Source organism: Corylus avellana, chromosome ca3 (assembly GCF_901000735.1).
Source record: "Corylus avellana chromosome ca3, CavTom2PMs-1.0".
Taxonomy (NCBI): domain Eukaryota; kingdom Viridiplantae; phylum Streptophyta; class Magnoliopsida; order Fagales; family Betulaceae; genus Corylus; species Corylus avellana.
In genome coordinates, this window is record NC_081543.1 from 36,318,364 (window position 1) to 36,344,064 (window position 25,701).

The window sequence follows — 25,701 nt, forward strand, 5'->3', positions numbered from 1 at the left end:
TTGGAAGGTGACTCTCTTACGGTTATCATGGTGCTCCGACACCCCCTCGCTGATTCAAGATTGGAAAACTGATAACATCATCTCAAACTCTATTGCTTTCTCATTTGTAGCGGGAAAGATTCACCCTGCTAGTCTTGTTTCTTGATGTTGTTGTTTGTTTGTGTTCTTGGTATCCCTTAAAAAAAATTTTAAAAATAAAATAAAATTCAAAGCCCATAACTCTATTAAATATAATCGCATGTAACAAAAGGCTTCAATTAATTAAAAACCTGGTATTGATTATTCTGATACATTTATTTCAGTTGTTAAGCCAACTACCTTTCGCATTCTTCTTTCTGTTGCCATTGCAAAACATGGGCTTTTTTGTCAACTTAATGTCAAAAATGCAACAACCCTCTCGCTTTGACAATATGCGAATCATCTTATTTGATTACTTTACATTTAAAGATTTGATGAAAATTTGATTAGATTACATTACTCTAAATAAAGTGATTTGATTTATCCAATTACCGCTTACCATTTTATATTCTCACCATGACCTCCTTATAAATAGAAACTTTTTGTATTGTAAATTTCATCAAGAGCAAAATGTAATTTTTAAGATTTTATCCTGTAAACGTAAGTCATAAGTCAAACCACCTAAAATCTCTTGTCTCCATTTTCATTTATTCCTTTATTTTATTTATTTATTATTCATTTTTTTATCGATATTGACCAAATAGTAACTATTTATCTTTTAGCGGTTCCACTTATCTTTCAATATTCAATAACTTAATACTATGTCCATACATAACACCATGACATTTTAATCTAGCTTATAGGTCGTCATCTCCATGACTCGACCACAAAGTTGCAACCCATTCGATCCTATACTCGACATGATAACCGGCTTTGATACCACTTTGTAACATATTTATTGAAATAATTTGTTATTTTGCAAATTATGTATTATAGAATGTTTTTGGTGATGAATCCAAATGGAAATAGAAATGGAACAATGATGGTGAATGGAAATGTGTTTTTTTTTTGTATTGAATTGTTATGGCTAATAATTTGGGTTTTTAAAAAATATCACAAAACGTAAGGCGTTTAACATTATATTTAAAAAAACATTTAATTTCAAACGAATCCATCAAAATTCAGAATATATTAATATACATATGAGGTATGATACAAATACAATTTAAACTTAACTTTGGTCCAACTTCTAAACTTAAGAAAAAAGTTAGGCCAAAGTTAAATTTAAGAAAAAAAATTGAGTCAAAGTTAGATTTAAGTTATACCTTTATCATTTTCTAATATATTCAGGTATACTCGAGTCCAAAAAGTTTAAGTTAATCAATGGACTTGGCAGTTGGCACAAAATTTTAACACTAGACGCTAGCAGCCACAACAACGGCGTTGGCTGCTAAAATGCGCATCAGTCACCACCTCTCTCCTGGAACCTCAACCACTAGCTCTCTGTCCCTCCCTTATACACCATGATCCATGAACCTTAAAGCTATCAAGCTCCTGCTTATCCTACGCTCCCCCACCTCACCTCAAAGACTAAAAAAATCCACTACCGTGTGCCACTCTCTCTAAAAATTCAATAACTAATCTCGCTGTCTTGCGCCGCTAGGTTGAGTGTCTCCAGGCAGAGGGTTGAGGTCCAGAAGCACTTGAAGCGCTTGAACAATTACAAGCCCGTCGTGAAAAGCATTAAGGTCCACCTTCTCTTTTTTACTTTACTTTCTCTTTCTCATAACTTCTCCCTCTATCTTTTGTTTCTTATCCTCCGTTTGGCTGCCGAGAAAATGGCCAAACGAGGGTGCCTCGGCTACCCATGTAACCTTATTTTTTTCTGAGAATTTAGAGATTTTTTGTTTGAGTTTTTATTAAGAGTATTTTTGTTATTGGGAAAATTCATAATTTTTGGTAGTTTAACTTCACATTAACATTAAGGCAATCTTTAGTTTGAGGGGCTATAGCATTACTCATATTAATTATCTCTTCAGCCAATTAAAAAAAAAAAAAAGGTTATTTTTCAGATTCATTGCGAACCGAGAGGAAACTCGCCTATTCTCGAAAATATAGATTTGAAGAAAATGGTAAGAACATAGAAAAATATATTCAATGATTTGGAAGAATATGGTTAATTAGAGGCTAAAGTTCATCGAATGATTTGATCAAATTATTCGGAGAAGTGCTATTGAGTATACTCTCATATTACTGTCATACAACTATGATGACATAGCAATAAAAATTAGTCATTGATTTTTTTTTTTTTTTTTTTGTTATAAGCCCTATTGATCCAAAGGCTGATTTTCACGGTCACATCATCATCGAGTATGCTAGGAGTCAATATTTTTTCAATATTGGCCTATTAGATTTGTGAACTCTACATAAGTTAATGGTGGACCCCACTAATCTAATGGTTAATCTATTAAATTTATAAGAGAGTATGAGCTAAATATGAAAAACGTATTGATCCCTAGCATTTCTCCTATCCATATTATCAATTGAAAATGAGATGTTAAAAAACTTGATTATAAAATCTTAATTAGTAATTATGCATCATAAAAAGTAAGAATAATTAAGAATAATGGTTTTTAAATAAAATAAATATAATATAAATGTTAAAATAAATAATTAATAATTAATATTTAAATATAAGAAAAATGCCTCACTTAAACTTATTGCTTAGGCCCCAAAATCTATCAAGTCGGCCCTAATGCAGCTTTCAGATCAGCCAACGATCAGCACCTTGATAGGCTGGATTCGGAGTCGGAGTATTATACCGGGTGTAATAACTTTTAGAGGAAATTTAGAAAATCTTTCATAAACTTTCAAACGTTTTGAAAATACTTTTCAAAGTATTTTTTTTTTTTTTAAATACTTCCTCATTTGTTGTAATAATGGCATAGGCATTGCCAGCCAAGGCGGGTTGTGAGAAAATTGGTCAAGTACATTTTCTTTTCTTTATATTTGTTCAATTATGTTTGGTGAAACAACTTGCTCTTTTCTTCGGTTTTTACTTATAAAAAACAAACGACTTTGTGGGCGGCTAAGTCAAGTGGAAAAGAAGACTAGAAGATTAAGGTTGCGGGACCCTGATACGTCCCCAGACCAAGTTAGACTTTTTAATAGCCTGGAAATTTCAAAGCATGTGAGAGTGGCCTTTGGGTAATCTTCTCCATTAGAAAATGTGCTAATGCAATAATTGACCAAGTCAGAAATTCACATTAAACGACAAAATGAAAGTTCCCATAATGGTTTTCTAAGATTTTTGCTATAGATCATTTCGTTCTTCTACTGTTCTTTGGCCTGTGAATTTTTTTAAAGTTTCAGGCATCACAGATAGCAAACTGTCTGATATGGAAATGGTGGTTTCGATTATTGGCTCAGTGCTGGCAGAAACTGGCCGGCTTCTATGTGGCTCTATCTATTCGAAGATCAAGGATACTGTCAAATTCCAATCAAACCTGGATGTTTTGGGAAAGGACATGAAACCCCTCCTGGCTCAAAGAGATGGAGTGAAAAATGAATCGGAATTAGCCATGAAAGAAAGGAAAAGTGCTGAAAACTCAAGTCATAGAATGGCTTAAGGAGGTTGAAGAGCTTCACCTTAAAGTCAATCAGATTCAAGCAGTTAAGCTTTCTCGACAGTCCTTCAATTGCAGTAAACGATATAGAATAAGCAGAGAAGTGGCAAAAAAGCTCAAAAAGATAGAAGGGCTCTTAAAAGATGGGAGTTCGCATTCTGGTGCTGTGGCTGTCACTCATTCCATGCCCAGAGTAATGGAGCACGTTCCTGGACCAACAATTCAAGACCAAACAACATCATCAAAGACTTTACCCAAAACTATGGCTTTATTATCTAATGATGGAGTCCGGAGGATCGGTATTTGGGGAATGGGAGGAGTAGGCAAGACTACTTTGGTAAGAAACTTGAACAATAAGCTCAAGAATATTTCTTCAATGCAACCTTTTGGCATCGTCATATGGGTGACTGTTTCCAAGAATTTGGACATGAAAAAGGTCCAGACACAAATAGCTCAAAGATTGAATTTGGAGGCGAAAATGGAAGAAAGCCTAGAGCGAATGGCTATTCGACTTTATCAAAGACTTGAGGAGGAAGAAAAATTTCTACTCATTCTGGATGATGTTTGGGAGAAAATTGATTTGGAAACTTTGGGTGTCCCACAACCTGAAGTTCATCAGGGTTCTAAGATCATATTAACATCACGCTTTAAGGATGTTAGTAGGGACATGATGGCGGATGATCAAGTTAAAGTGGATGTTTTAAATGATGAAGAAGCTTGGCAATTGTTTAGCAGAAATGCAGCGAATGTGGTTACTTCGGAATGTATCAAACCATTTGCAGAAGCAATTGCTAAAAGATGTTGTGGTTTGCCTTTGGCCATCATCACCATGGGAACTGCTATGAGAGGAAAGACAATGGTCGAGCTGTGGAAGCATGCCTTAAATGAGTTGCAAAGGTCGGTGGCCTTGTACAGGAGGTGTGGAGGATAAGCTCTACAAGCCTTTGAAGTGGAGTTATGAATCATTAGAAGGTAAAAATATAAAACCTTGTTTCCTCTACTGTTCTTTGTTTCCTGAGGACTTCTCAATTGAAATAAGTGAACTAGTACAATACTGGCTCGCAGAAGGCTTGATAGATGAATAAGAAAACTATGAGGATTCAGTCAATAGAGGAATTGCTTTGATTGAAAATCTGAAAGACTTTTGTTTGTTGGAAGTTGGTGCCCGCAAGGATACTGTAAAGATGCATGACGTTGTTCGTGATGTCGCTATATGGATTGCGTCATCATCTGAGGATGAATGTAAATCCCTTATTCGTTCGGGGATTGGCTTGAGCGAGATTTCGATTGTTGAGTTATCCAGTTTTCCCAAAAGAGTTTCATTCATGAATAACAAGATAACAAGGTTGCCAGATTGTGTAGTACAATGTTCAGAGGCCTCCACTTTACTCCTACAAGGTAATTTTCCTCTTGACAGAGTTTCTGAGAAATTCTTGCAAGGATTTGAATCACTCAGGGTTTTGAATATGCCGCATACACTCATTGCCTCTTTCTCTACTTCAACTTGGTGAACTTCGTGCTCTTCTTTGAGGGGTCTGCTTCTATCTTGAAGAGTTACCTCCATTGGAAGAGCTTATTAAACTTCAAGTGTTTGACCTCTCTGCCACTCGTATTAGAGAATTGCCAAGAGGGATGAAAAATTTGAGCAACTTAAAGCAACTGAACCTATCTCGCACTCACTACCTAAAAACCATTCAAGCTGGAGTTATATCTCGGCTGTCTTGTTTAGAGGTTCTGGATATGACACTCAGTGGTTACCATTTGAGTGTTAAGGGAGAGATAGAAGAGGAACGGACATCTTTTGAAGAGCTCGGATGCCTTGAACGACTACTTGTCTTATCTATTAGATTGGAGAGGATCCCATGTCTCAGCACTGAAGATCTTTCCTGGATAAATAGATTAAGAAAATTCCAATTTTTCATTGGCCCAACAGCAAACTCCTTACCAACTAGACATGACAAAAGGAGGGTGACTATCAGTGGTCTTAATCTTCCGGGAGAATGGATTGGGTGGCTGTTGAGTAATGCAAGTTCTCTCGTCTTAAATCATTGTTGGGGATTGAATGAGATGCTTGAAGACCTGGTAATTAACAGTGTTGACTGCTTTGCTGGGCTAAAATCACTTGCTATTGCAAGCTCTAACAGCAGTTTACGGCCAGGAGGAGGATGTACAGCCCACTTTGACCTACTACCAAATTTAGAGGAACTTTATCTCCAACACCTGACTTACCTAGAAATCATTTCTGAACTAGTTGGCCATCTTGGGCTGAGATTTCTTAGACTCAAATTAATTGAAGTGACTCGGTGTTCGCAAATGAAACATCTTCTCTCCTGTGGTTACCATATTCACACTTTGCCAAAACTAGAAGTAGTCAAGGTAAGCTTCCGTGACAAGTTAGATGAGCTCTTTAGTTATCATTCCATATAATTTATTGCTCCAGATCCTGTTGTTCCAAGCCTACGGATGTTGGAATTGAAGCACCTTCCCAAATTAAGGACTCTTTGCAGGCACGAGACATGGCCGCATCTAGAGCAGGTTACTGTCATCAAGTGCAATCGTCTTACAATGCTGTTTCGTACTAACGAAACTGCAGATACAATTAAGGAAATCAGAGAAGAATCATAATGGTGGAGGCATTGGGGTGGCATGCTGCCAGAACTAAATCAAGTCTGGAGCCTTCTATCTTCATCCTTCTGAGGCCAAGAGAAGTGCATCTCAGAGCCTCTGGAAGTGAACTGAGACAGAAGCTTGAGCAATATGTAGATGGAAGTGTTTAATAAGGTGCACATTTAAAGACAATTCATGCAACTCATTTATCTGGTCGTGCCAGTTAAATATCTGCTCAATTCTTTTATCACAAGCTACGGAAGACAGGAAAGCAAATTTTGTATAATTCGCTATATTTTCATTTTCCTCTGCTTTTCTGGTATATATCTTGGTGCAAATGTTATGGACTAGAAGCATCATATTCATCTTCTTGTCCTTGTAAATTGGAAGCCTATGCTTTCCAGTTCCTTGAATAAATATAAATTGCACCTTTAAACTAAATAGAGAGCTCCTAATTGCATTAAACTAGGTGATATTCAGTAAATATATGCATATGCTTTCCAGTTTTTGTGTGAGTGAGGTGTTCAATATTATTATATTAATGTTGTTGTTGTTGTTGCTGTTGTCTCTCTTTTTTGCCTTTCAGTAAATATACACCTGCACTTTACATGGAATGTTATCTTTTCAAATTCTATGGTGGTATCAGATCCTTGTAAGAATATCATATCGTCCTCTTCTACCATTCGTTGGCTTCTACTAAAGGCAGGCAACTGCAGACAAAGAAAATGTTTCCCTATTCTTGATTTCAATAAATCCACCAAGTGGTAGTTATAGCCAACTTACTCTTGCATGTTGTTAAATCACCACTTTTTTTAAAAGCTTAACCCGATAAGAAAATGTAAATTTAATCATTTATTCATTGATTTAACACGTGATACTAGGAAGTATAGTGTTTCAGAGACAATATTCAGTATATTTCCTTGTGCTCAGCAATCAATTCTGGACAGAACATGATCTAGGTAGTTAAAATGACAAAAATATCATACGCAAGTCAGAAAGAGTTTATGCATGCAAAAAGCCAAATATATAGCGGAATAATCAAGTGCAGTTGGGAACTGAATTTATCAATCTGAACAAATAAACAGGAAACATATTCTAAGAGGGATAACTATAATTTTTCTTTTCTTCGAAACCACAACCAAAGAGTAGTCCTTTTGTATAATTTAACATTCAAACACCTTACCAAACACGGGGACAAACACAATGAGCACTTTTGAAGGATTATAAATGCAGGAACAACTTCTCACCTCCAAAGCCTTCTCCTCATCTTATATGAATTTTGGCAACTTCCTCATCAGATATTTTCTGTCAGCTCCAGCTAAAGCAAAAATTATCAGTTGGCCATAACTAAACTTAACTGCAGAATTCATAAATTAATAACTCTTTTTAAAGTAAATAAATAGAGAAGTCCATTTTCCTCACGCGGATGTAAAATGACCAACTTCCTGGCAAACCTATGCCGCGTTGCATCATAATATAATAAAAAAGATGAGAAACTTCTTGGCAACTCTGCTTTCTTTTCAGGTGAAAGAATGGGAAAGGCCATGGCATTTTCGTTATATTTGTTCAATCATGCATGTTTTGGAATAACTTTTTATAAAGCGTCTTAGACAAAATGGAAAAGGAAACTGGTCCAAGACTTGATTGATTGAGGTTGGGGGACCCATATATATATATATATATATATATATATATATATATGGTCCCAAACCAGTGTCTGTAAATATATAGTTAATGTGCTCTTATTTTCTTTAGGGTTTCTCAAGTTTATCCTTAGTCTCCATCTCTCTCGCTGACGATCGGCTCTACCACAGTCTCCCCCGGATATCAAGAGGTATTCGATCGTCACCTTAATATATATATATTGTCTGATTTTCTGGTTTTCCTTTATTTGGGTTTTGTTCATATTTTGTTCGGATCTAATATTGTATTTGGTTGCTTAGAAAAGTGAGGCAGATAAACAAATATTTTGGATTTTATGTTTTATTTTTTAGCTTTCAGTTTGATGAAAGCTAAGATCACCGATTAGTTTGGATCTTAGTTTAAGACGCTTTCAAAGTTAATCAGTTTAAGTGCAGCTGCTGATATTAGTTTATAGTGTTTAGTTTAAAACTTTGACCCAATCAACCGCCAACACAACATCACCGATTAAGTAGAGGTGGTGGAGTAATGTTAGAAAGACGACTCTTATCCTCTTTAACATTCTTTATTTTAATTTTCATGTATTTTTTTATGGTAAAGTTTTTGTACTTCTTAAACTATCACCCAATTGATAATGTTCCCACAAATTTTCAATTGTCACAATGTCTCCCAAAACTACCAAAATATTGTCAATGTTCTTCAAATGACAAAACTACCCTTAGTAAAATAAAAATTTAAAAAAAAATCCTTTTTTAAAAAAAATTTTCGAATTTTTTTATATAGATTGAATTTTTTTTTTTAATTTAAAAAAACTTGTTTTAATTTTTTTTTAAATAAAAATTTTCTTTTTTTAAAAAAAAATTCTGTTAAAAAAAATAACAATTTTCGTTTAAAAATAAAAATTTTCGTTATTTTTAAAAAATATATATTTCGTCTTTAATTTTTTTTTTAATTAAAATTTTAGTTCTTTTTTAAAAAAAAAAAAAAATTATTATTTGATTTATTTTTTTCAAATTTATAGGAGTATTTTTGTCTTATTGAGAAATTTATAGAGGTATTTTTTATCTTTTTTTTGGTAGCCTTGGGGTGGACATTGACAATGTTTTGATAATTTGAAGGGACATTGTCAATTTGGTTGTAATTTGAGCAAGGTATGTGAACTTTACCCAATATTTTATTTCTTTTTTTATTTTATTTTATTTTTAATTCATGATTTGAATAAAATAAAAAAGCAAAGCCAAAAAAACAATTAAAATTATTTTAATAAAATAATTTTTTTGTTCCAAAAAAAGAAAATTTATTATTTATTTTTAGATTTTAATTTTTGAAAAAACTTTTTAAAATGTTAATGTAGATTTACGAACGAGTGTCTTTAAATTGGACGAAAACACTAGCTAGGAAGAAGTTATTATTATTATTATTTTTTTTTTGGTAAGAAGGAAAAATTTAATTGAAACTCCTGAAAACCTTATATTTCATTTTAGATTTAGAAGTTAAATTGGACTAAATTGATATGGCGCATTTCTCATGGAGTAAATGTAATATTTCCCTTTTAATTTTTTTATCTAACACTTTGTGTTCTTCTGCGGTTCTTTGTCAGTGATTTTTAGCAAAACAGTAGCCATGGAAGTGGTGGGTGCGGTTGTTGGTGAAGTGGTGATAGCAACTGGCCGGGTTCTGTGTTGCTCTATCTATTCCAAGATGGAGAACACTGTCAAATTCCAATCAAATCTCGATGTTTTGAAAAAGGAGATGGAACTCCTCCTTGCTCTAAGAGATGGAATAAAAAATGAAACGGAATTAGCCGAGCAAGAAGAAAAAGTAGTGAGAAGTCAAGTCATAGAGTGGCTTAAGGAGGTTGAAGAGCTGCAGCTTAAAGTCAACCAGATTCAAGCAGTAAGGCTGTCTCAACTGTCCTTAAATTGCAGTAAACGGTATAGAATAAGCAAGGAAGCGATAGAGAAGCTCAAAGATATACATGGGCTCCTAGAAGCTGGGAGGTCACATTCCGGTGCTGTGGCTGTCAATCATCGAATGCCCAGAGCGGTGGAGCGCATTCCTGGACCAACAATTCAAGATCAAACAACACCATCAAAGACTTTGGCTGAAATTATGGCTTTATTGTCTGATGATGAAGTCCAAAGGATCGGTATTTGGGGAATGGGAGGGGTAGGCAAGACTACCTTGGTGAGAAACTTGAACAATAAGCTCAAGGGTACTTCAGTGCAACCTTTTGGCATCGTCATATGGGTTACTATATCCCGTAATTTGGACATAAAAAATGTCCAGAAACAAATAGCTGAGAGATTGAATTTGCCACCAATAATGGGAGAAAGTATGGAGAGATTGACTAATCGACTTTATGAAAAACTTGAGAAGGTGGAAAAATTTATGATCATTCTAGATGATGTATGGGAGAAAATTGATTTGGACTATTTGGGTGTCCCACGGCACGAAGATAACAAGGGTTCTAAGATCATATTGACAACTCGATCTTTCGACGTTTGTAGGCATATGATGACCGATAGACAAGTTAAAGTGGCTGTTTTAAATGATGATGAATCTTGGCAATTGTTTAGTAGAAATGCAGGTAATGTGGCCAGTTTGGAACACATTTCACCATTTGCAAAAGCAATTGCTAGAGAATGTTGCGGATTGCCTTTGGCCCTCGTCACGATGGGAGCTGCTATGAGAGAAAAGACAAAGGTTGAACTGTGGAAGCATGCATTAAATGAATTGCAGAGATCAGTTTCTTGTCCACCACACATTGAGGATAAGATCTATAAGCCATTGAAGTGGAGTTATGACTCATTAGAAGGTGAAAAAATAAAATATTGTTTTCTGTACTGCTCTTTGTTTCCCGAAGACTTCTCAATTGAAATAAGTGAACTCGCACAGTGCTGGCTGGCAGAAGGGTTGCTAAATGAGAAAGAAAATTATGAGGATTCATTCAATAGAGTCATTAATTTGATTGAAATTTTGAAGGATTCTTGTTTGTTGGAAAATGGTGCTCATATGGACACTGTAAAGATGCATGACGTTATTCGCGATGTTGCTATATGGATTGCATCATTGTTAGAGGATGGATGTAAATCCTTTGTTTGTTCAGGGTCTGGCTTGAGTGAAATGTCAGTTGTCGAGTTATCAAATTCTTTTAAAAGAGTTTCGTTCATGAATAACAAGATAATAAGGCTGCCTGATTGTGTGGTACAATGTTCAAAGGCTTCCACGTTGCTACTACAAGGTAATGTTCCCCTTGATAGGGTTCCCGAGAGATTTCTACAAGGATTTGAAGCACTCAGGATCTTGAATATGAGTGGAACTAACATTCATTCATTGCCACTTTCTGTACTTCAACTTGGTGAACTCCGAACTCTTCTTTTACGGGATTGCCGCAATCTTAAAGAATTACCCCCACTAGAAAAGCTTAGTAGACTTCAAGTGCTTGACCTCTCTGCCACTGGTATTAGAGAATTGCCAAGAGGGATGGAAAACTTGAGCAACTTGAAGCAACTAAACCTGTCCCGAAATATCCACCTAACATCCATTCAAGCTGGAATTATATATCGGTTGTCTTGTTTAGAGGTTCTGATTATGACACCAAGTGCTTATCAATTCAGTGTGAAGAGAAATGTACAAGAGGCAATGGCATGTCTTGAAGAGCTAAAATGCCTTGAGCGATTACTTGTCCTCTACATCAGATTGGAGAGAATCCCATATTTCAGCTATGAAGATCTTTTATGGATGGATAGATTAAGACAATTCTACTTTTCCATCGGCCCAACGGAGAAAAACTTAGCAACTAGACATGAAAAAAGGGTGGGGGATTTCCTTCCAAATAGACGTGAAAAAAGGGTGGGGAATTTCTTTCCAACTAGACATGAAGAAAAGGTGGTGTATATCAGGCATCTTGATCTTCGTTCAGAAGAACTGATTGGGCCATTGTTGAGTACTGCAAATTATCTCATCTTAGGTCATTGTTTGGGACTGAGTGATATGCTAGAAAACTTGGTCCTTAATAGTGTTGTCTGCTTTGCTGGTTTAAAATCTCTTACCATCCAGAGTTGTAGCGGCAGTGTATGGCAAGGAGGATGTGCTGCTGATAGTGATCTACTACCAAACCTAGAGGAACTTTATCTCGAACATCTGAATTACGGAAAAAGCATTTCAGAACTGTTTGGCCATCTTCGGTTGAGATTTCTTAGACTAAAATTAATACAAGTGTTGTCGTGTTCTCAAATGGAATATCTTTTTTCCTGTGGTTGCCTGCCAAAATTAGAAGTAATTGAGGTACGGGGCTGTGACAGGTTAGGTGAGCTCTTTATTTATGATTCCGTGCAATATATCGCTCCAAATCCTGTTGTTCCAAGCCTACGGATATTGGAATTGGATTGTCTTCCTGAATTAAGGACTCTTTGCCGAGACGAAGAGATATGGCCACATCTAGAGCAGGTTCATGTGTTCAAGTGCAATCTAGTTAGGAAGCTGCCTCTTACCGACCAAAATGCAGAAAACATGAAAGAAATAGAAGGAGAATCACAATGGTGGAATACGTTGAAGTGGCATGCCGACACAACCAAATCAAGTTTGCTGTCGTATTTCCATCCAATTCAAAGAGAACCCCGGGCAATGAGTGTATGGGATAGTGGGAGAAGTATCGTATAGTGCTTTTAAAGTTGTGAATGGGTGAGGTGTTCCATATTGTTTGTTTGTTTGTTTTTTTTCTTTCTTTTTTTTCTTTTTTGCATATGAGTCTGTATTATGTTTGTGTGTATAAAGTTGTTGTTGCTGTTGTTTCTCTTTTTTACCTTTCAGTAAATATACACCTGCACATTACATGGAATGTTATCTTTTCAAATTCTATGGTGGTATCAGCTCCTTGTAAGAATATCATATCATCCTCTTCTAGCATTCGTTGGCTTCTACTAAAGGCAGGCAACTGCAGACAAAGAAAATACTTCCCTATTCTTGATTTCAATAAATCCACTAAGTGGTATACAAGAACGTTTAGAAGAAGTTGAAGTAGAAAGAACATGAATGGAAGAAAGGTTATTGAAACTTAGGCAATCAGCATTGCAGGAAGTTGTAGTTATAGTCAACTCACTCTTGTATATTGTTAAATCGCCACTTTTTCCTAAAAGCTTAAGACGATAAGAAGAGGTAAATGTAATCATATATCCAGTAATTTAACACGTGATACTAAGAAATATACAGTGTTTCAGATACATGTGCTCAGCAACCAATTCTGGGCAGAACATGATCTAGGCAGTTAAAATGACAAATATACCCAAGTCAGAAAGAGTTTATGCAAAAAGCCAAATATATAGAGGAATAATCAAGTGCAGTTGGGAAATGAATTTATCAATCTGAACAAATAAACGGGAAACATATTCTAAGAGGGATAACTATAATTTTTCTGTTCTTCGAAACCACAACCAAAGAGTAGTCCTTTTGTATAATTTAAGATTCAAACACTTTACCAAACATGCATGAGGACAAACACAATGAGCACTTTTTTAAGGATTATAAATGCAGGAACAACTTCTCAACTCCAAAGCCTTTTCCTCATCATATATGAATTTTGGCAACTTCCTCATCAGATCTTTTCTGTCAGCTCCAGCTAAAGCAAAATATATCAGTTGGCCATAATTAACTGGACATAACTGCAGAATTCATAAATTAATGAATTAGATGCTCCACTGAAAACAAAACAAAAATGTCAAACAAAACATTTAGCTTCAAATAAACTCATTACTGATTTGTTAGATGCTCCACCGTAGCTTTACCCAGCAAGAATTATTTTCTTGCTATTTAAAATACATTAATATCACAATACACGAGTATTGCTTTTAAAGCAATAATATAGTATGAGCTCGCATTATAAAGTCTTCTGGGATGACTTCACTTACTCATTTTATGTTTCATTGCTTTGTAATCATACTCCTAAATTTTAAAAAGTTAAAAAAATCGGGTTGACATGTTAAATCAAATGGTTAATAGGTGAAATACCCAAAAAATCGGGTTGACATGTAATCAAATGTTTATTTTAGAGAATTGTTAGGAGTTGTAAACATTATGCATTAAAGGGGAGTGTTAGAGATAATGCAAAATGTGTTCCTATTACTTAGCTTGTTTCTTGAGTAGTGGGTTAGTAGTTCATATTTAATAGCTTGTTATTTGTTTCAGCATTATCTTAATTGTATGCACGTTGAGTCCTGAAGTCTAAGAGTTTAGTTACTTAGCGCTCCATGTTATTCTAGTAGTAGTTAAAGTAGATCCTTGTTTTTAGGAGTAAGTGGTTTAATTGTAGTCTATTTAAATGTTTTACATTAATGAATTATTACATCAGTTTTATCCAGAATATATCTTTGTTTTACCTCTCTCATCCTAAGAGTTGTAGAGAGAAGACTATTGCTTGTGTATCTATCTTTTTTTATTTTCAACATCAATGTGGTGAGAAAACTATTGCCACCTAGACGCAGAGAAAGGGCGGTGACTATCAAGGCGTTTAATCTTCATTCAGAAGAACTGTTTGGGCCATTGTTGAGTACGGCAAATTATTTCATGTTAGATGTATGTTGGGGACTGAGTGATATGCTAGAAGACTTGGTCATTAAGAATGTTGTCTGCTTTGTTGGTTTAACCTAGAGGAACTTTATCTCCAAGACCTTGGTTACGTAAAAAGCATTTCATAACTGCTTGGACATCTTGGGCCGAGATTTCTTAGACTAAAATTAATAGAAGTGGAGTATTGTGATAAAATGGAATATCTTCTTTCTTGTGGTGGTCACTTTATTCACGTCCTTCCAAAACTAGAAGTACTCAAGGTACGGTGGTGTGGCAGGTTAGGTGAGCTCTTTATTTATGATTCCATGCAATATATCGCTCCAGATCCTGTTGTTCCATGTCTAAGAATATTGGAATTGGAGGACCTTCCTAAATTAAGGACTCTTTGTCGAGACGAAGAGATATGGCCACATCTAGAGCAGGTTTGTGTGGTCAGGTGCTATTATCTTAGGAAGCTGCCTCTTACCGACCAAAATGCAGAAAACATGAAAGAAGTAAAAGGAGAATCTCAATGGTGGAACACATTGAAGTGGCCTACTGACACAACCAAATCAAGTTTGCTACCGTATTTCCATCCAATTCAAAGAGGCATTTTAATTAAAACCCCAGGCAAGGAGTGCATGGTATAGTAGGAGAAGTTTCATATAGTGCTTTGAAAGTTGCGACTGGGTGAGGTGTTTCACATTGTTTTTTTTTTTCTTCTTCTTTTTATCTTTTTTGCATTTGAGTCTGTATTATGTTTGTGTATAATAATTTATTGTTTGGTTTGTTTGTGAGAATTGTCTTATATGTATGATTTTCTATTTACACTAACTAGCATATAACCTGCTCTATGAACGGGTTTTTTTATATTATAATTTACTCAAAAAATCTTCTAAAAGATTACTGGTAATCGATTCCATTCCTCTCACTCAATTAACTGACTGCTATCAAAAAATAAAAAAATGTTTATAAGATCATTTTGAACTATAATAATTTTGGCAGTTCTATTAAAAAATGACATAAATTTCCAATAAATTAGGTTGTAAGAAATTTATGTCTTAAAAAAAAAAAAGTGTACATAACTGCATTAATATTTCATTCCCCTTACTGGTGGTTGTATGCAGTTCAATAGTACTATTATATCACGTCAGCTAGCTTAATTCGATATATAATTCAGGCTATGCTCCTATTGAATGTGCCTGAGGAGAGGTAAAGTTTTACATAGCTAGTAAAGCAAGTTTTGCAATTTTGACATTGATATCCATATCTTCTTGTTTATGGCCAACCTGCCAAAACCAAATACTTGTTTGGCATACGAAAATGCATCATGGAGAACCACAACAAATACTTATTTGGCATACGAAAATGCATCATGGAGAACCACAACAGATGAAACAGAAAATTAAGGAGATGAAAAGAAAAATGAACAGAAAGGCATAATCTGCAATTCCAATTACCTGGACAAAATGGACAGGCAATCTCCATATCCTCTATTGTGTTCTCTGGGTACCATTAGAACCGTTGGATGAGAACCATGTTACATAAGCAAAATATATTGGCAAAACAAATATATTTATTGGTATGTCAAACGATTGTAATGCTAAAATTTCTCAGCAACAACGGATTGATTAAACAATTAGAATAGTATATAGCAGATACCACATTCTTTTCTAGATACATTACAAGCCAAGAAGAGGGTGGAAAGAGACATATGTCAAAGAATTGGATAAAGTATTTAATGATGCAAAAATCTTTTTACTATTTTCCACACTCACTGGGATATCAAGGCTGTGTTAAATATCATAAAGGGATCAAGAAGATTGGAATCTAATAGGATTAATTTCTATAAAGCAATTCGTGGGAAAAAAACAGGGAATAATAACTCAAAACTGCAAACAAACAAAAAAAGAAAGAGGGACACTAATCCAAATATGACCAAAGAAAATTACAAAAAGGATTGAGAATGAAACTCAATATTTGCAAATACGCTACACCCATGAAATGCTGATTGATTTCTAAACCTCTCCTCATCTCTCAAAGGCCTTAAATAATGGCTCAAAAATAATGGGTCAATAGATACAGTAACAGGACCATCCAGACCAAGCTAAAGGTGATCTCTGTTTTAATTTGAGAAGAAAGTCTAATGGTCAGGTGTGGTGTACACCAAAAGTGTACAAATAGCATTCTTGTGCTAACAAACCCAATCCCACAGTCCCCTTCCCTGATATCAAGAGGAACTCGATCGGCACCTTCATATATATATATATATTTTTTTTTTTTTTTTGATTTTCTGGTGAGCTTTTGTTCATACTTTTCTGGTTTTCCTCTATTTGGGTTTTGTTCTTATTGTAGTTAGTTGCTCAGAAAGATGAGGAAGATAAATGAATATTTGGATCTGTATGTTTGATTTTATAGTTTTTAGTTTGATGTATTAGATTTCAGAATAGAACTGAAATAGGAAGAAGGAATTGAAGGAAGAAGATGATAGAGAGATCGAAAGAGAGAGGAAGAAGAAGAGTGTATTGGGATTTGGGGATGAATATTGTGCGTATTCATTCATCTTCTATTGAAGTATTTATACATACATACATACATGAATGAAAGCTATTCAGCTGAATTATACAGCTCATAATAATCGTCACATAACTTGCTAACTAACGGAATTGTCTAACACCTCTAACCAACGCCAACTAGACTAACTGTAAACTAACATCTAAACAAACTGTACATTAACTCTGAAATGATGAAAGCTAAGACATGTATAAGCAAAGCCACAAAAAAAATAATAATAATAAATAAATAGCTTTAATAAAATAATTTTTTAAAATGTGACACGTTAGGTGAGCTCTTTAGTTATCATTCCATGCAATACATCGCTCAAGGTCCTGTTGTTCCAAGTCTGCAGAAATTAAAATTGGAGTGGCTTCCCGAATTAAGGAGTCTTTGCCGAGATGAAGAGATATGGCCACTTCTAGAAGAGATTCATGTGTGAAAATTCTAAAAACGACTCCAAACGATACTTATTCAAATGTCTAGGTGTTTCACAAAAATTATGCAGAATAAGATCTAACCTAACAGTTAAAATTCAACCAAATACAGATATGAAATAGACATTCAAGAACACAGATATTTGGTTACGAAGAGGAAACCATTTAGAGAACTCTCTAAATGTAAAACCTCTCCGGGGCAACCAAACCCAGGAAATCAATCCACTATAAGAAGAATAAGGAATACAAGAAGGATTACAAAACCTTTGCAATTGGCACTTCCTTACACACGACAAGCGACCCACTTGACTTCTACCGCAGTAGCTCTTTCCAGAACATCTGGCACAATTCTTCTATATGATTTCCTTTTACCAAAACTCCGATAAACTTCTCAACTGTAGATTTATCAAAGAAATAACTAAAACTCTAAGAGATTCAATTCAACGCTCACCACATATGATCTCTCTTAGCACAGCCTCCGACGAACTCTCTAGGGATGAAAATTCATGCCTCTCTCTTCTATAATGATGTATATATATCAGTACATCAAACCTTAGACCTGAGCCCACTAAAAAACATGTTTTTGGGCATAATAGGTACGGGGTGTCCGGACAGGTTAATGGGCTGTCCGGACACGGCCTTGTGGAGCAAAAATAAGGTTTTTGGAATTGCGGTCCGGACACGGGGAAGGCTGGTCCAGACCCGGCATGCAATGAGTGAAACAGCATTTTGAAAATGCTGTCCAGTCTTGATCAACAGCTCCGATTGATAGGCGTTTGTGATCCGATTGAGCTGAAATCTTGTAGAGACGCTCATGACACATGAATCTACATTATGAACGGTGGAGATTTAATTCTAAGCATTCTATATCAGCGTTTGAGCCCGTGAACAGTAGCCTCTGCATTTTGAAACTGAATTAAGCCAACACAAGAACTAACAAACTCCTCCTTTCGCAATTCAGTGACAAAACCAAAATGCCGAACCAATCCCATCATCTTCCCATATTTACTCCCCCTTTTTGTCATAGAATGACAAAAGGTCTTCATATTTCTTGAAACACTTCACAAAATACATCAAGACATATGTGGAACAGGAATACAGAAATAAAACTCATGATAAAAAAAAAATGACGTAGAATGCAAGATCATGAACACACATCACCAAAAACTCGCCATCAACATATGACTCAATAATCAACAAGAAGCTAAAAAAGCAAAACATGTTTCTCCCCCTCAAAAGTCAAATGAACACACATGATACACACATCAATGACTCATGTATTGCACAATGAATATCCAAAACATGCTCCAAATATGCAAAATATACATGAGATTAGAAATGGTAAGAAACTCATATTGCTTAACTCAAGCAAAAAAAATATTTCATTCAACCCATACTTGTGTGGTGTGTGTGTGTAAGTCATCCAAAGAGAAAAAATTTTAACTTACAAAATGAGGAGAAAGTTTCACCACCATGAGGTTTTGACAAGTATATCAAATCAAAAGTCAAACATTATCATATTATGGCCTAGCCACTCTCATCCTATACATTTTTCTTTGTAAAACATTTTGCACAAGTTTGACACAGTGAAATAAATTCCTTTTGGAATATGATCTTTTGATTTTATTTGTTTCACTATTTTGTTTATTTTTCTCTTTGAGAAAGTATCCTTTAACTTTTGGTGCTTATCACAAAAGAGAAAGCATGAATTTTTAAGTCCTAGGTTCAACTAGCATATGGTCAATTTGAAAAATATGACTAGTCAAAAACCTCATATGGTTACCTAACAGACCTCACAAATAAAGTGAAACAAAACCTCAATTTAAGCTTAAATGTGCACAAGGGATAAAGCATAGGCAAAATGTATCGCATAACACTACAAGAAATTTGCTCATTAGCGGCGACCCAAAGTCGCCGCTATTGAGCAAAATGTCGCCGCTATTGATCAATAGCGGCGACCCTTGGCCGCTATTCAGTTGCTGGTATTAATCCGCCACTGATGATCAATAGCGGCGACATTTGGGGTCGCCGCTATTGATGGGTCAATAGCGGCGACTTTTAGTCGCCGCTAATGACCTTTTTTGTTGCCGCAAAAAAGGTTGAAATGGGCCGTGTGTCGTCGCTAATGATGGTCAATAGCGGCGACATTTTTGTCGCCATTACTGATGTTTTTAAATAGTGGCGACAAAAAAGTCGCCGCTATTGATGGTCATTAGCGGCGACATGTTGGTCGCTGCTATTGATGGTCAGTAGCGGCAACCAAGATGTCGCCGCTATTGATCATCATTAGCGGCAACATCTTGGTCGCCTCTAATGACCATCAATAGCGGCGACAAAAATGTCGCCGCTATTTAATTATAACAGTAAAAAAATCATTAGCGGCAACCTCAAGGTCGCCGCTAATGATTTAAAAAAAAAAAAAAAAAAAAATTTATAGGTCCATTAGCATATTCAGTTCACAAAAAAAAAAAAAAAAACCACTATAAAATTTTCAACATATTTATAAGTCCATTAGCATCTTCTCAACAAAAGTAATGATGCTTGATTTAATGGGGTTGCTAATGATATATTGATTCATCATAAATAACAGAACACTCAAATTTTGAAGCTTAAACACATCATATGGAGTTCCGGTCTTCTTCACTTTGGTTTTGCTTCTTATTCAGATAGATTATTAATATGCACATTTTGACTAAATATCAGGAAACATACCTTAATATGACTGGCATTTGTCATAGGAAAGTCATTGATCCCCGAAGGACACATAAAAGACTACAAAAAACATAGAAAACTTTATCAGGTAATCCCAATGCTACACCTATCAGACAAATAAAAGTTAGTCATGATGGTCTAGAGACTATATGCATACTAATGCTGTTATATTTCATCATATAATTACTTGTATTATCAAAATTGAATGATCATAATGGAATTAGAAACCTACATGATAGATATTACCACAATGTTTCCAATTTAAGCCGGTAGAACCATTTTTACAAGTTGGCCAAATAGAAAGTTCCTAAGATCAAAAAATGGTTGGTACTATGCCCACAAAGCTATACTTCATATAGAAGTTGGAATTGTTATAAGTTCCACAGCACCACAGAACTAAACCCCTGAAACATAGGCTCTGTGAATTGATGCTGGATCTTGAGTTACAGTCCTTAGCTAGAGAGCAACACATCATCTATCTTAGAATGATTAATTTAGTCGACAAACTGATTAAGGAAAAAGAGAAGTGATACAATCAAACTTTAGGCATGGCAATCCCCCATGACAGCCAAACTAGCCAATATCATCCAAAAGTCATTTTTGGAAAATTAAGAATCAGAAGAAACAAGGAATTGGAGGTACTGTTGTTCCAATTGGGAAATATTATCAACAGACTAGTCTTATCCAACCTTTTGCATTATAAAATAGAATGATTGCAAATAGAATGCAATCAAACCCTAAAATACAATGCAATTCTTCTCCTCTAGTTCTTGATCTAAGAAAGCATTATCCAACCTTTTGCATGTCTTGAAATAGAGGGGAAAAGAAAAACTGAGCATAATAGTTTTGCACCTTTTTTGTGGCTCAAAACAACTGACAGTGATCTTATATATGCTAAACAGTTTTAGAGTTTTTAGGTTGTTAATGCATCAATGAAGTGAATCGATAAACTAAGAATGATCGATGACAAATGACAATACTTCTGAAATAGTTACCTTCAAACCAAGAACACCAACATTTAGGAGACCCTCAAGAATACTTGAGTTGAATGCATTTTCAGGAACTAAACCTCCCCAGAAACCTGTTGGTGGTATAGTTAATAGACAATAGTCCAGGAATTATCATTAGGCTAAGGAATAGTTTCAGGAGCATACCAACATCAACATAAATTCTCTCCTCTGCAGCTTCAATCTATCAAGCAGAAGCATTAAAGACAATTTATAAAAAAAAAAAAAAAATTAAAAAATTAAAAAAAAAAAAAAAAAAAAAACCAGTAGTTAGTTGAAATTATCTGCAACTACTTACTACCCCATTAAAATGCATAAGTTCATTTTTAAACGAAATGAGACAGATGCATTACTACAATATAGAAAGGTCACTGAAATGATTAAAAAAAAAATTAAGGGCCAAAACAAAGTAATGCACTGCTGCTCATCTATCCATACCTTGAGTTTCAAAGTCTCTCGAGAAACAGTTGAAGGAAAATTATATAGAGGCATGTCAACCAATGTTGTTATACCACCTGTAGAAACACAGTGATACCAAATTATTTGGGTGTGGAACAGAAGAGATCAACACACAAGAGTCAGAACTTTTGGTACTGCATGAGAATTATTTGACATTTAATAGACAAAGAAAAATCAAATTGTGATATTAGATGTCAACAGGGCGGTTTTGGAAAGCCAGTAAATTCAGCAGAAATAATCAATTAAAAATTTTTTGTCCACAGGACCTTTGAAACACAAATTTAAATGAGGGAGATTGCCACACCTGCAGCAGCTGCCTTAGTCCCTGAAGGAAATCCTTCCCATTCTGCTCTTCCAGGATCATCAAGATGTGCATGCTTACCATGAACAAAATCAAAATGAATATCTTCTATATTTTGTTAAAATAAGTTATCTTTTTATACTTAAAACCACGCTGAAATTTGCTTTGGATTAATGACAACAAGATACCAAAACGGCATATATCATGAAACATAGAAGTTTGTAAATCAATATGTTGTCTTTTGCAGAACACTACACAAAATTTGGCACCAGATTTATGCAACCATTTATTATGCTAAATTATATACACACCATGAAGAAATAGACCACAAGAAAGAGAGACGTTTTACACAGCTTACACGTCAATCAGGCCAGGCATGACACAAGCCTCTCCATAATCAACTATATGCCCCACCTTGGAACTGCCACGCCCATCCTCTTCTTTAACAATGGATGCAATATTCCCTCCCCTTATTTCCACTGCCCATTTATGCATTTCATTACAAAAATACATTAATTAAGCTGAAAAATGATAATCATAACAATATTTGTAGAATGATTCAACATTTAGCCTTACACTAACAACAATAAAATAGGTTATAACAAGGTTCTTATATTCTATAATCCACAATCCTCTGTTTACCAAAAGAATCCTCTGTATCACCTTTACGCTCAACACCAACAAGGAAGGCTTTTTCTTCAAATACCTGAAAAGATGAATGGTCCAATTACCTCTCTTTTTTTCTCCCCCTTTTCATCTTCAGATAGAGCTTTACGAAGAAAAAAAAAAATGACGAAGCAGAATAAGAATGTTTACGCTCACCAATAATCACACTCGTAATACTTGATATCTATAACAATTGTCAACCTCAATTCAGCCTTCTGAAATTTCTACAGATCACACCCTTGCCTTGTAACTGTTATTTCCCGAATTTACATCATTAGCATATTCCACCGTAGTAACTTCAACATTGTTCTAGGATATTATTGTTCGCCAGCCCAAAGAATAAATTATCACCGCTTATCCAAAAGCTTAAGGGGATATGGGTACTCCTCGATAAGTGAAACTCAACAGATAGAATTTCTTAAATATAAATGGAAAATAAAGTGGAGTTAGGGTTTGAACTCAAAACCATACCATTATAAATTATCACTAAGGGAAAATGGTGGATTTAATTACTTCAATTTTATTCTAACACAAAAGAGCTTCTATCTTTTTCATCAAATTGAGCCAAGAAATAAAGTCCAACCAACCAAGCATTATTTAAACTAAATAAATTATTAAGTAATAATTCCAGTAACAAAATTGAAAGCCCAAGCAACGCTGAAACGTATAAAGAGATGGTTAAAAGAAACTGACCTCCCTGCCGTTTCGCAGCTTAAACCTATTATCGTCGTCTTCGTAGTCCTCTTTCTTCTTTTTGACTTTAGTGGAAGGACTTGGAGGTTTGGTGTCCGCGACTCCATTGCAGGCTCCATGGACCTCTTCTCGTTCCTCCTCCTCCTCCTCCTTCCCCTCTTTAGTGATGAAGACCTTCCTGACGATGGTCCTGCTTCCTCCCCTCTCTTCAACAAAGCCTTGTATGAAAGTTTTCGTCGGTCAAAGTTTGGGAGAGCAGCGGTAGAGAGATCGAGAGTGAGAGTGACGAGGGAGGTGAGTGAGAGGGGTGTTAGGGATTTTGGTGTTTTGAAGGCTTGGGGAAAAAAAGACGCGGTTTTATGAAATTTTTGGTCCAAAAATTTCAGAAACCCCGCCACTGGATGGTGCTTCATTTTTCACACTCAATAGCGGCGATCCCAGTCGCCGCTAATGAGCCTTAAATAGCGGCGACCCCAGAGTCGCCGCTATTGAGGGTAATTTTTTTTAAAAAAAAAAAAAATTATACTTATAATTTTTTAATTTTTATTTATTTTTGTTTTTCTTTATTTTCTCTTGTAATATGTTTTTATTGTTATAATATTAACTAATAATTTTCGTTTAATAAATCAAACTTGATAAAGATCATTAAGTTGATATTTATCTTATAATTAATTATAAGATCAATGCAAAATCCAAAGATAATATAAGATCAATATAACTAATGCACTAAGATAATATAAAAAGCTTATAGTTCAATTGAATGTTCGATTGAACCTTCAATTGTATCCAGTTTGATCGATCAATTGATCTTATCATGATCAATCTAACTAATTCACTAGGATCAATCGGATGTTTGATCGATCAATTGATTCTATTATGATCAATCGAACTAATTCACTATGATCGATCGGATGTTCAATCAAACATTTGATCCTATCACGATCAATCGAACTAATTCCTTAGGATCGATCAGATGTTTGATCGATCGTTTGATCCTATCACGATCAATCGAACTAATTTACCTGGATTGATCGAATGTTTGATCGATCATTTTATCCTATCACGATCAATCCAACTAATTCATTAGGAGCGATTGGATGTTTGATCAATCATTTGATCCTATCACGATCAATCGAATTAATTCAGTTGGATCAATCGGATGTTTGATCGATAATTTGATCCTATCACAATCAATCGAATTAATTCAGTAAGATCGATCGAACATTTGATTCTATCAAGATCAATCGAACTAATTTATTAGGATTGATCGGATGTTTGATCGATCATTTAAAGATATCACGATCAATCGAACTAATTCCTTAGGATCGATCAGATGTTTGATCGATCGTTTGATCCTATCACGATCAATCGAACTAATTTACCTGGATTGATCGGATGTTTGATCGATCATTTTATCCTATCACGATCAATCTAACTAATTCATTAGGAGCGATTGGATGTTTGATCAATCATTTGATCCTATTACGATCAATCGAATTAATTCAGTTGGATCAATCGGATGTTTGATCGATAATTTGATTCTATCACAATCAATCGAATTAATTCAGTAAGATCGATCGAACATTTGATTCTATCAAGATCAATCGAACTAATTTATTAGGATTGATCGGATGTTTGATCGATCATTTAAAGATATCACGATCAATCGAACTAAATCATTTAGATCGATAGGATATTTGATCAAACATTTGATCATATCACGATCAATCGAACTAATTCATTAGGATCAATCGGATGTTCAATCAATCATTTGTTCTTATCACGATCAATCGAACTAATTCACCATGATCGATCAAACATTTGATCCCATCACGATCAATGGAACTAATTCATTAGGATCGATGTTTGATCGACCATTTGATCATATCACGATCAATCAAACTAATTCATCCGAATCGATCGGATGTTTGATCGATCATTTGATCCTATCACGATCAATCGAATTAATTCACCAAGATCGGTCGATTGTTCGATCAAATGTTTAAATAAGAATAAGAAATAGAAAACTTCAATAATAATTAATAGGAGAATTTGTTTTCTTTAAAAGAAAAAAATAAATATTGATTTTTTATACAAAATAAGAATAGAAAAATAGAAAAATAGAAAAAATTCACCAATAATTAATATAAAAGAAATAATGACATATTATTGGAGGATCGGAGGTGAATTTTTGGTAAATAATTTTTTCTATTATATATGTAGGATCAATAGCATCGCCCCAATATATATATATTTTCAGGGGTAAATAGCGGCGACCCAAAAGTCGCCGCTATTGAGGTCATTAGCGGCGACCTTTTTAGTTGCCGCTAATGACCCCTCAATAGTGGCGACTTTATAGTCGCCGCTAATTAATTTTAATTACTTTTTCCCGTGTCAATAGCGGCGACCCAAAAGTCGCCACTATTGAGGGGTCATTAGCGGCCACGTTTTTAGTCGCCGCTATAAAGTCGCCGCTAATTAATTTTAATTACTTT

At 34.9% G+C, this 25,701-nt stretch overlaps 2 protein-coding genes and 1 pseudogene across 6 annotated transcripts; 2 read left to right on the top strand and 1 right to left on the bottom strand.

Moving 5' to 3' along the window:
• Window positions 1-1,414: 1,414 nt before the first annotated feature.
• Window positions 1,415-6,703, top strand: LOC132173294 (disease resistance protein At4g27190-like; annotated as a pseudogene).
• A 2,752-nt stretch (window positions 6,704-9,455) lies between these two features.
• LOC132175675 (disease resistance protein At4g27190-like) lies at window positions 9,456-12,613 on the top strand. Its single transcript, XM_059587694.1, has one exon. The coding sequence runs from the start codon at window positions 9,456-9,458 to the stop codon at window positions 12,495-12,497; it is 3,042 nt and encodes a 1,013-aa protein (XP_059443677.1). The 3' UTR covers window positions 12,498-12,613.
• Window positions 12,614-13,164: 551 nt separating this feature from the next.
• On the bottom strand, window positions 13,165-23,513 carry LOC132175676 (allantoinase-like). 5 transcript variants are annotated; one of them, XM_059587696.1, is made up of 10 exons: window positions 23,207-23,513; window positions 22,511-22,553; window positions 22,159-22,326; window positions 21,851-21,923; window positions 21,526-21,602; window positions 21,235-21,271; window positions 21,076-21,161; window positions 20,081-20,140; window positions 15,839-15,883; window positions 13,165-13,495 (listed from the first exon to the last, which is right to left on the bottom strand). In XM_059587696.1, exons 3-9 carry the CDS (start codon window positions 22,159-22,161, stop codon window positions 15,872-15,874), a joined length of 348 nt encoding a protein of 115 aa, XP_059443679.1. In that variant the 5' UTR covers window positions 22,162-22,326; window positions 22,511-22,553; window positions 23,207-23,513; the 3' UTR covers window positions 13,165-13,495; window positions 15,839-15,871. The 5 variants fall into 5 exon arrangements, 4 of the variants coding, with proteins under 4 accessions (XP_059443679.1, XP_059443680.1, XP_059443681.1 ...); XM_059587697.1 differs by having other exon boundaries at window positions 22,490-22,553; XR_009439453.1 differs by lacking the exon at window positions 22,511-22,553 and having other exon boundaries at window positions 22,206-22,326.
• Window positions 23,514-25,701: the final 2,188 nt, after the last annotated feature.

Coding starts and splice junctions, on each gene's coding strand:
- LOC132175675 (XM_059587694.1), top strand. CDS start 9,456: ATGGAAGTGGTGGGTGCGGTTGTTGGTGAAGTGGTGATAGCAACTGGC.
- LOC132175676 (XM_059587698.1), bottom strand. Junction 21,272..21,525: donor GAGAGACTTTGAAACTCAAG/GTATGGATAGAT, acceptor TCTGCTTGATAG/ATTGAAGCTGCAGAGGAGAG. Junction 20,141..21,075: donor TTGGTGTTCTTGGTTTGAAG/GTAACTATTTCA, acceptor TGTTTTTTGTAG/TCTTTTATGTGTCCTTCGGG.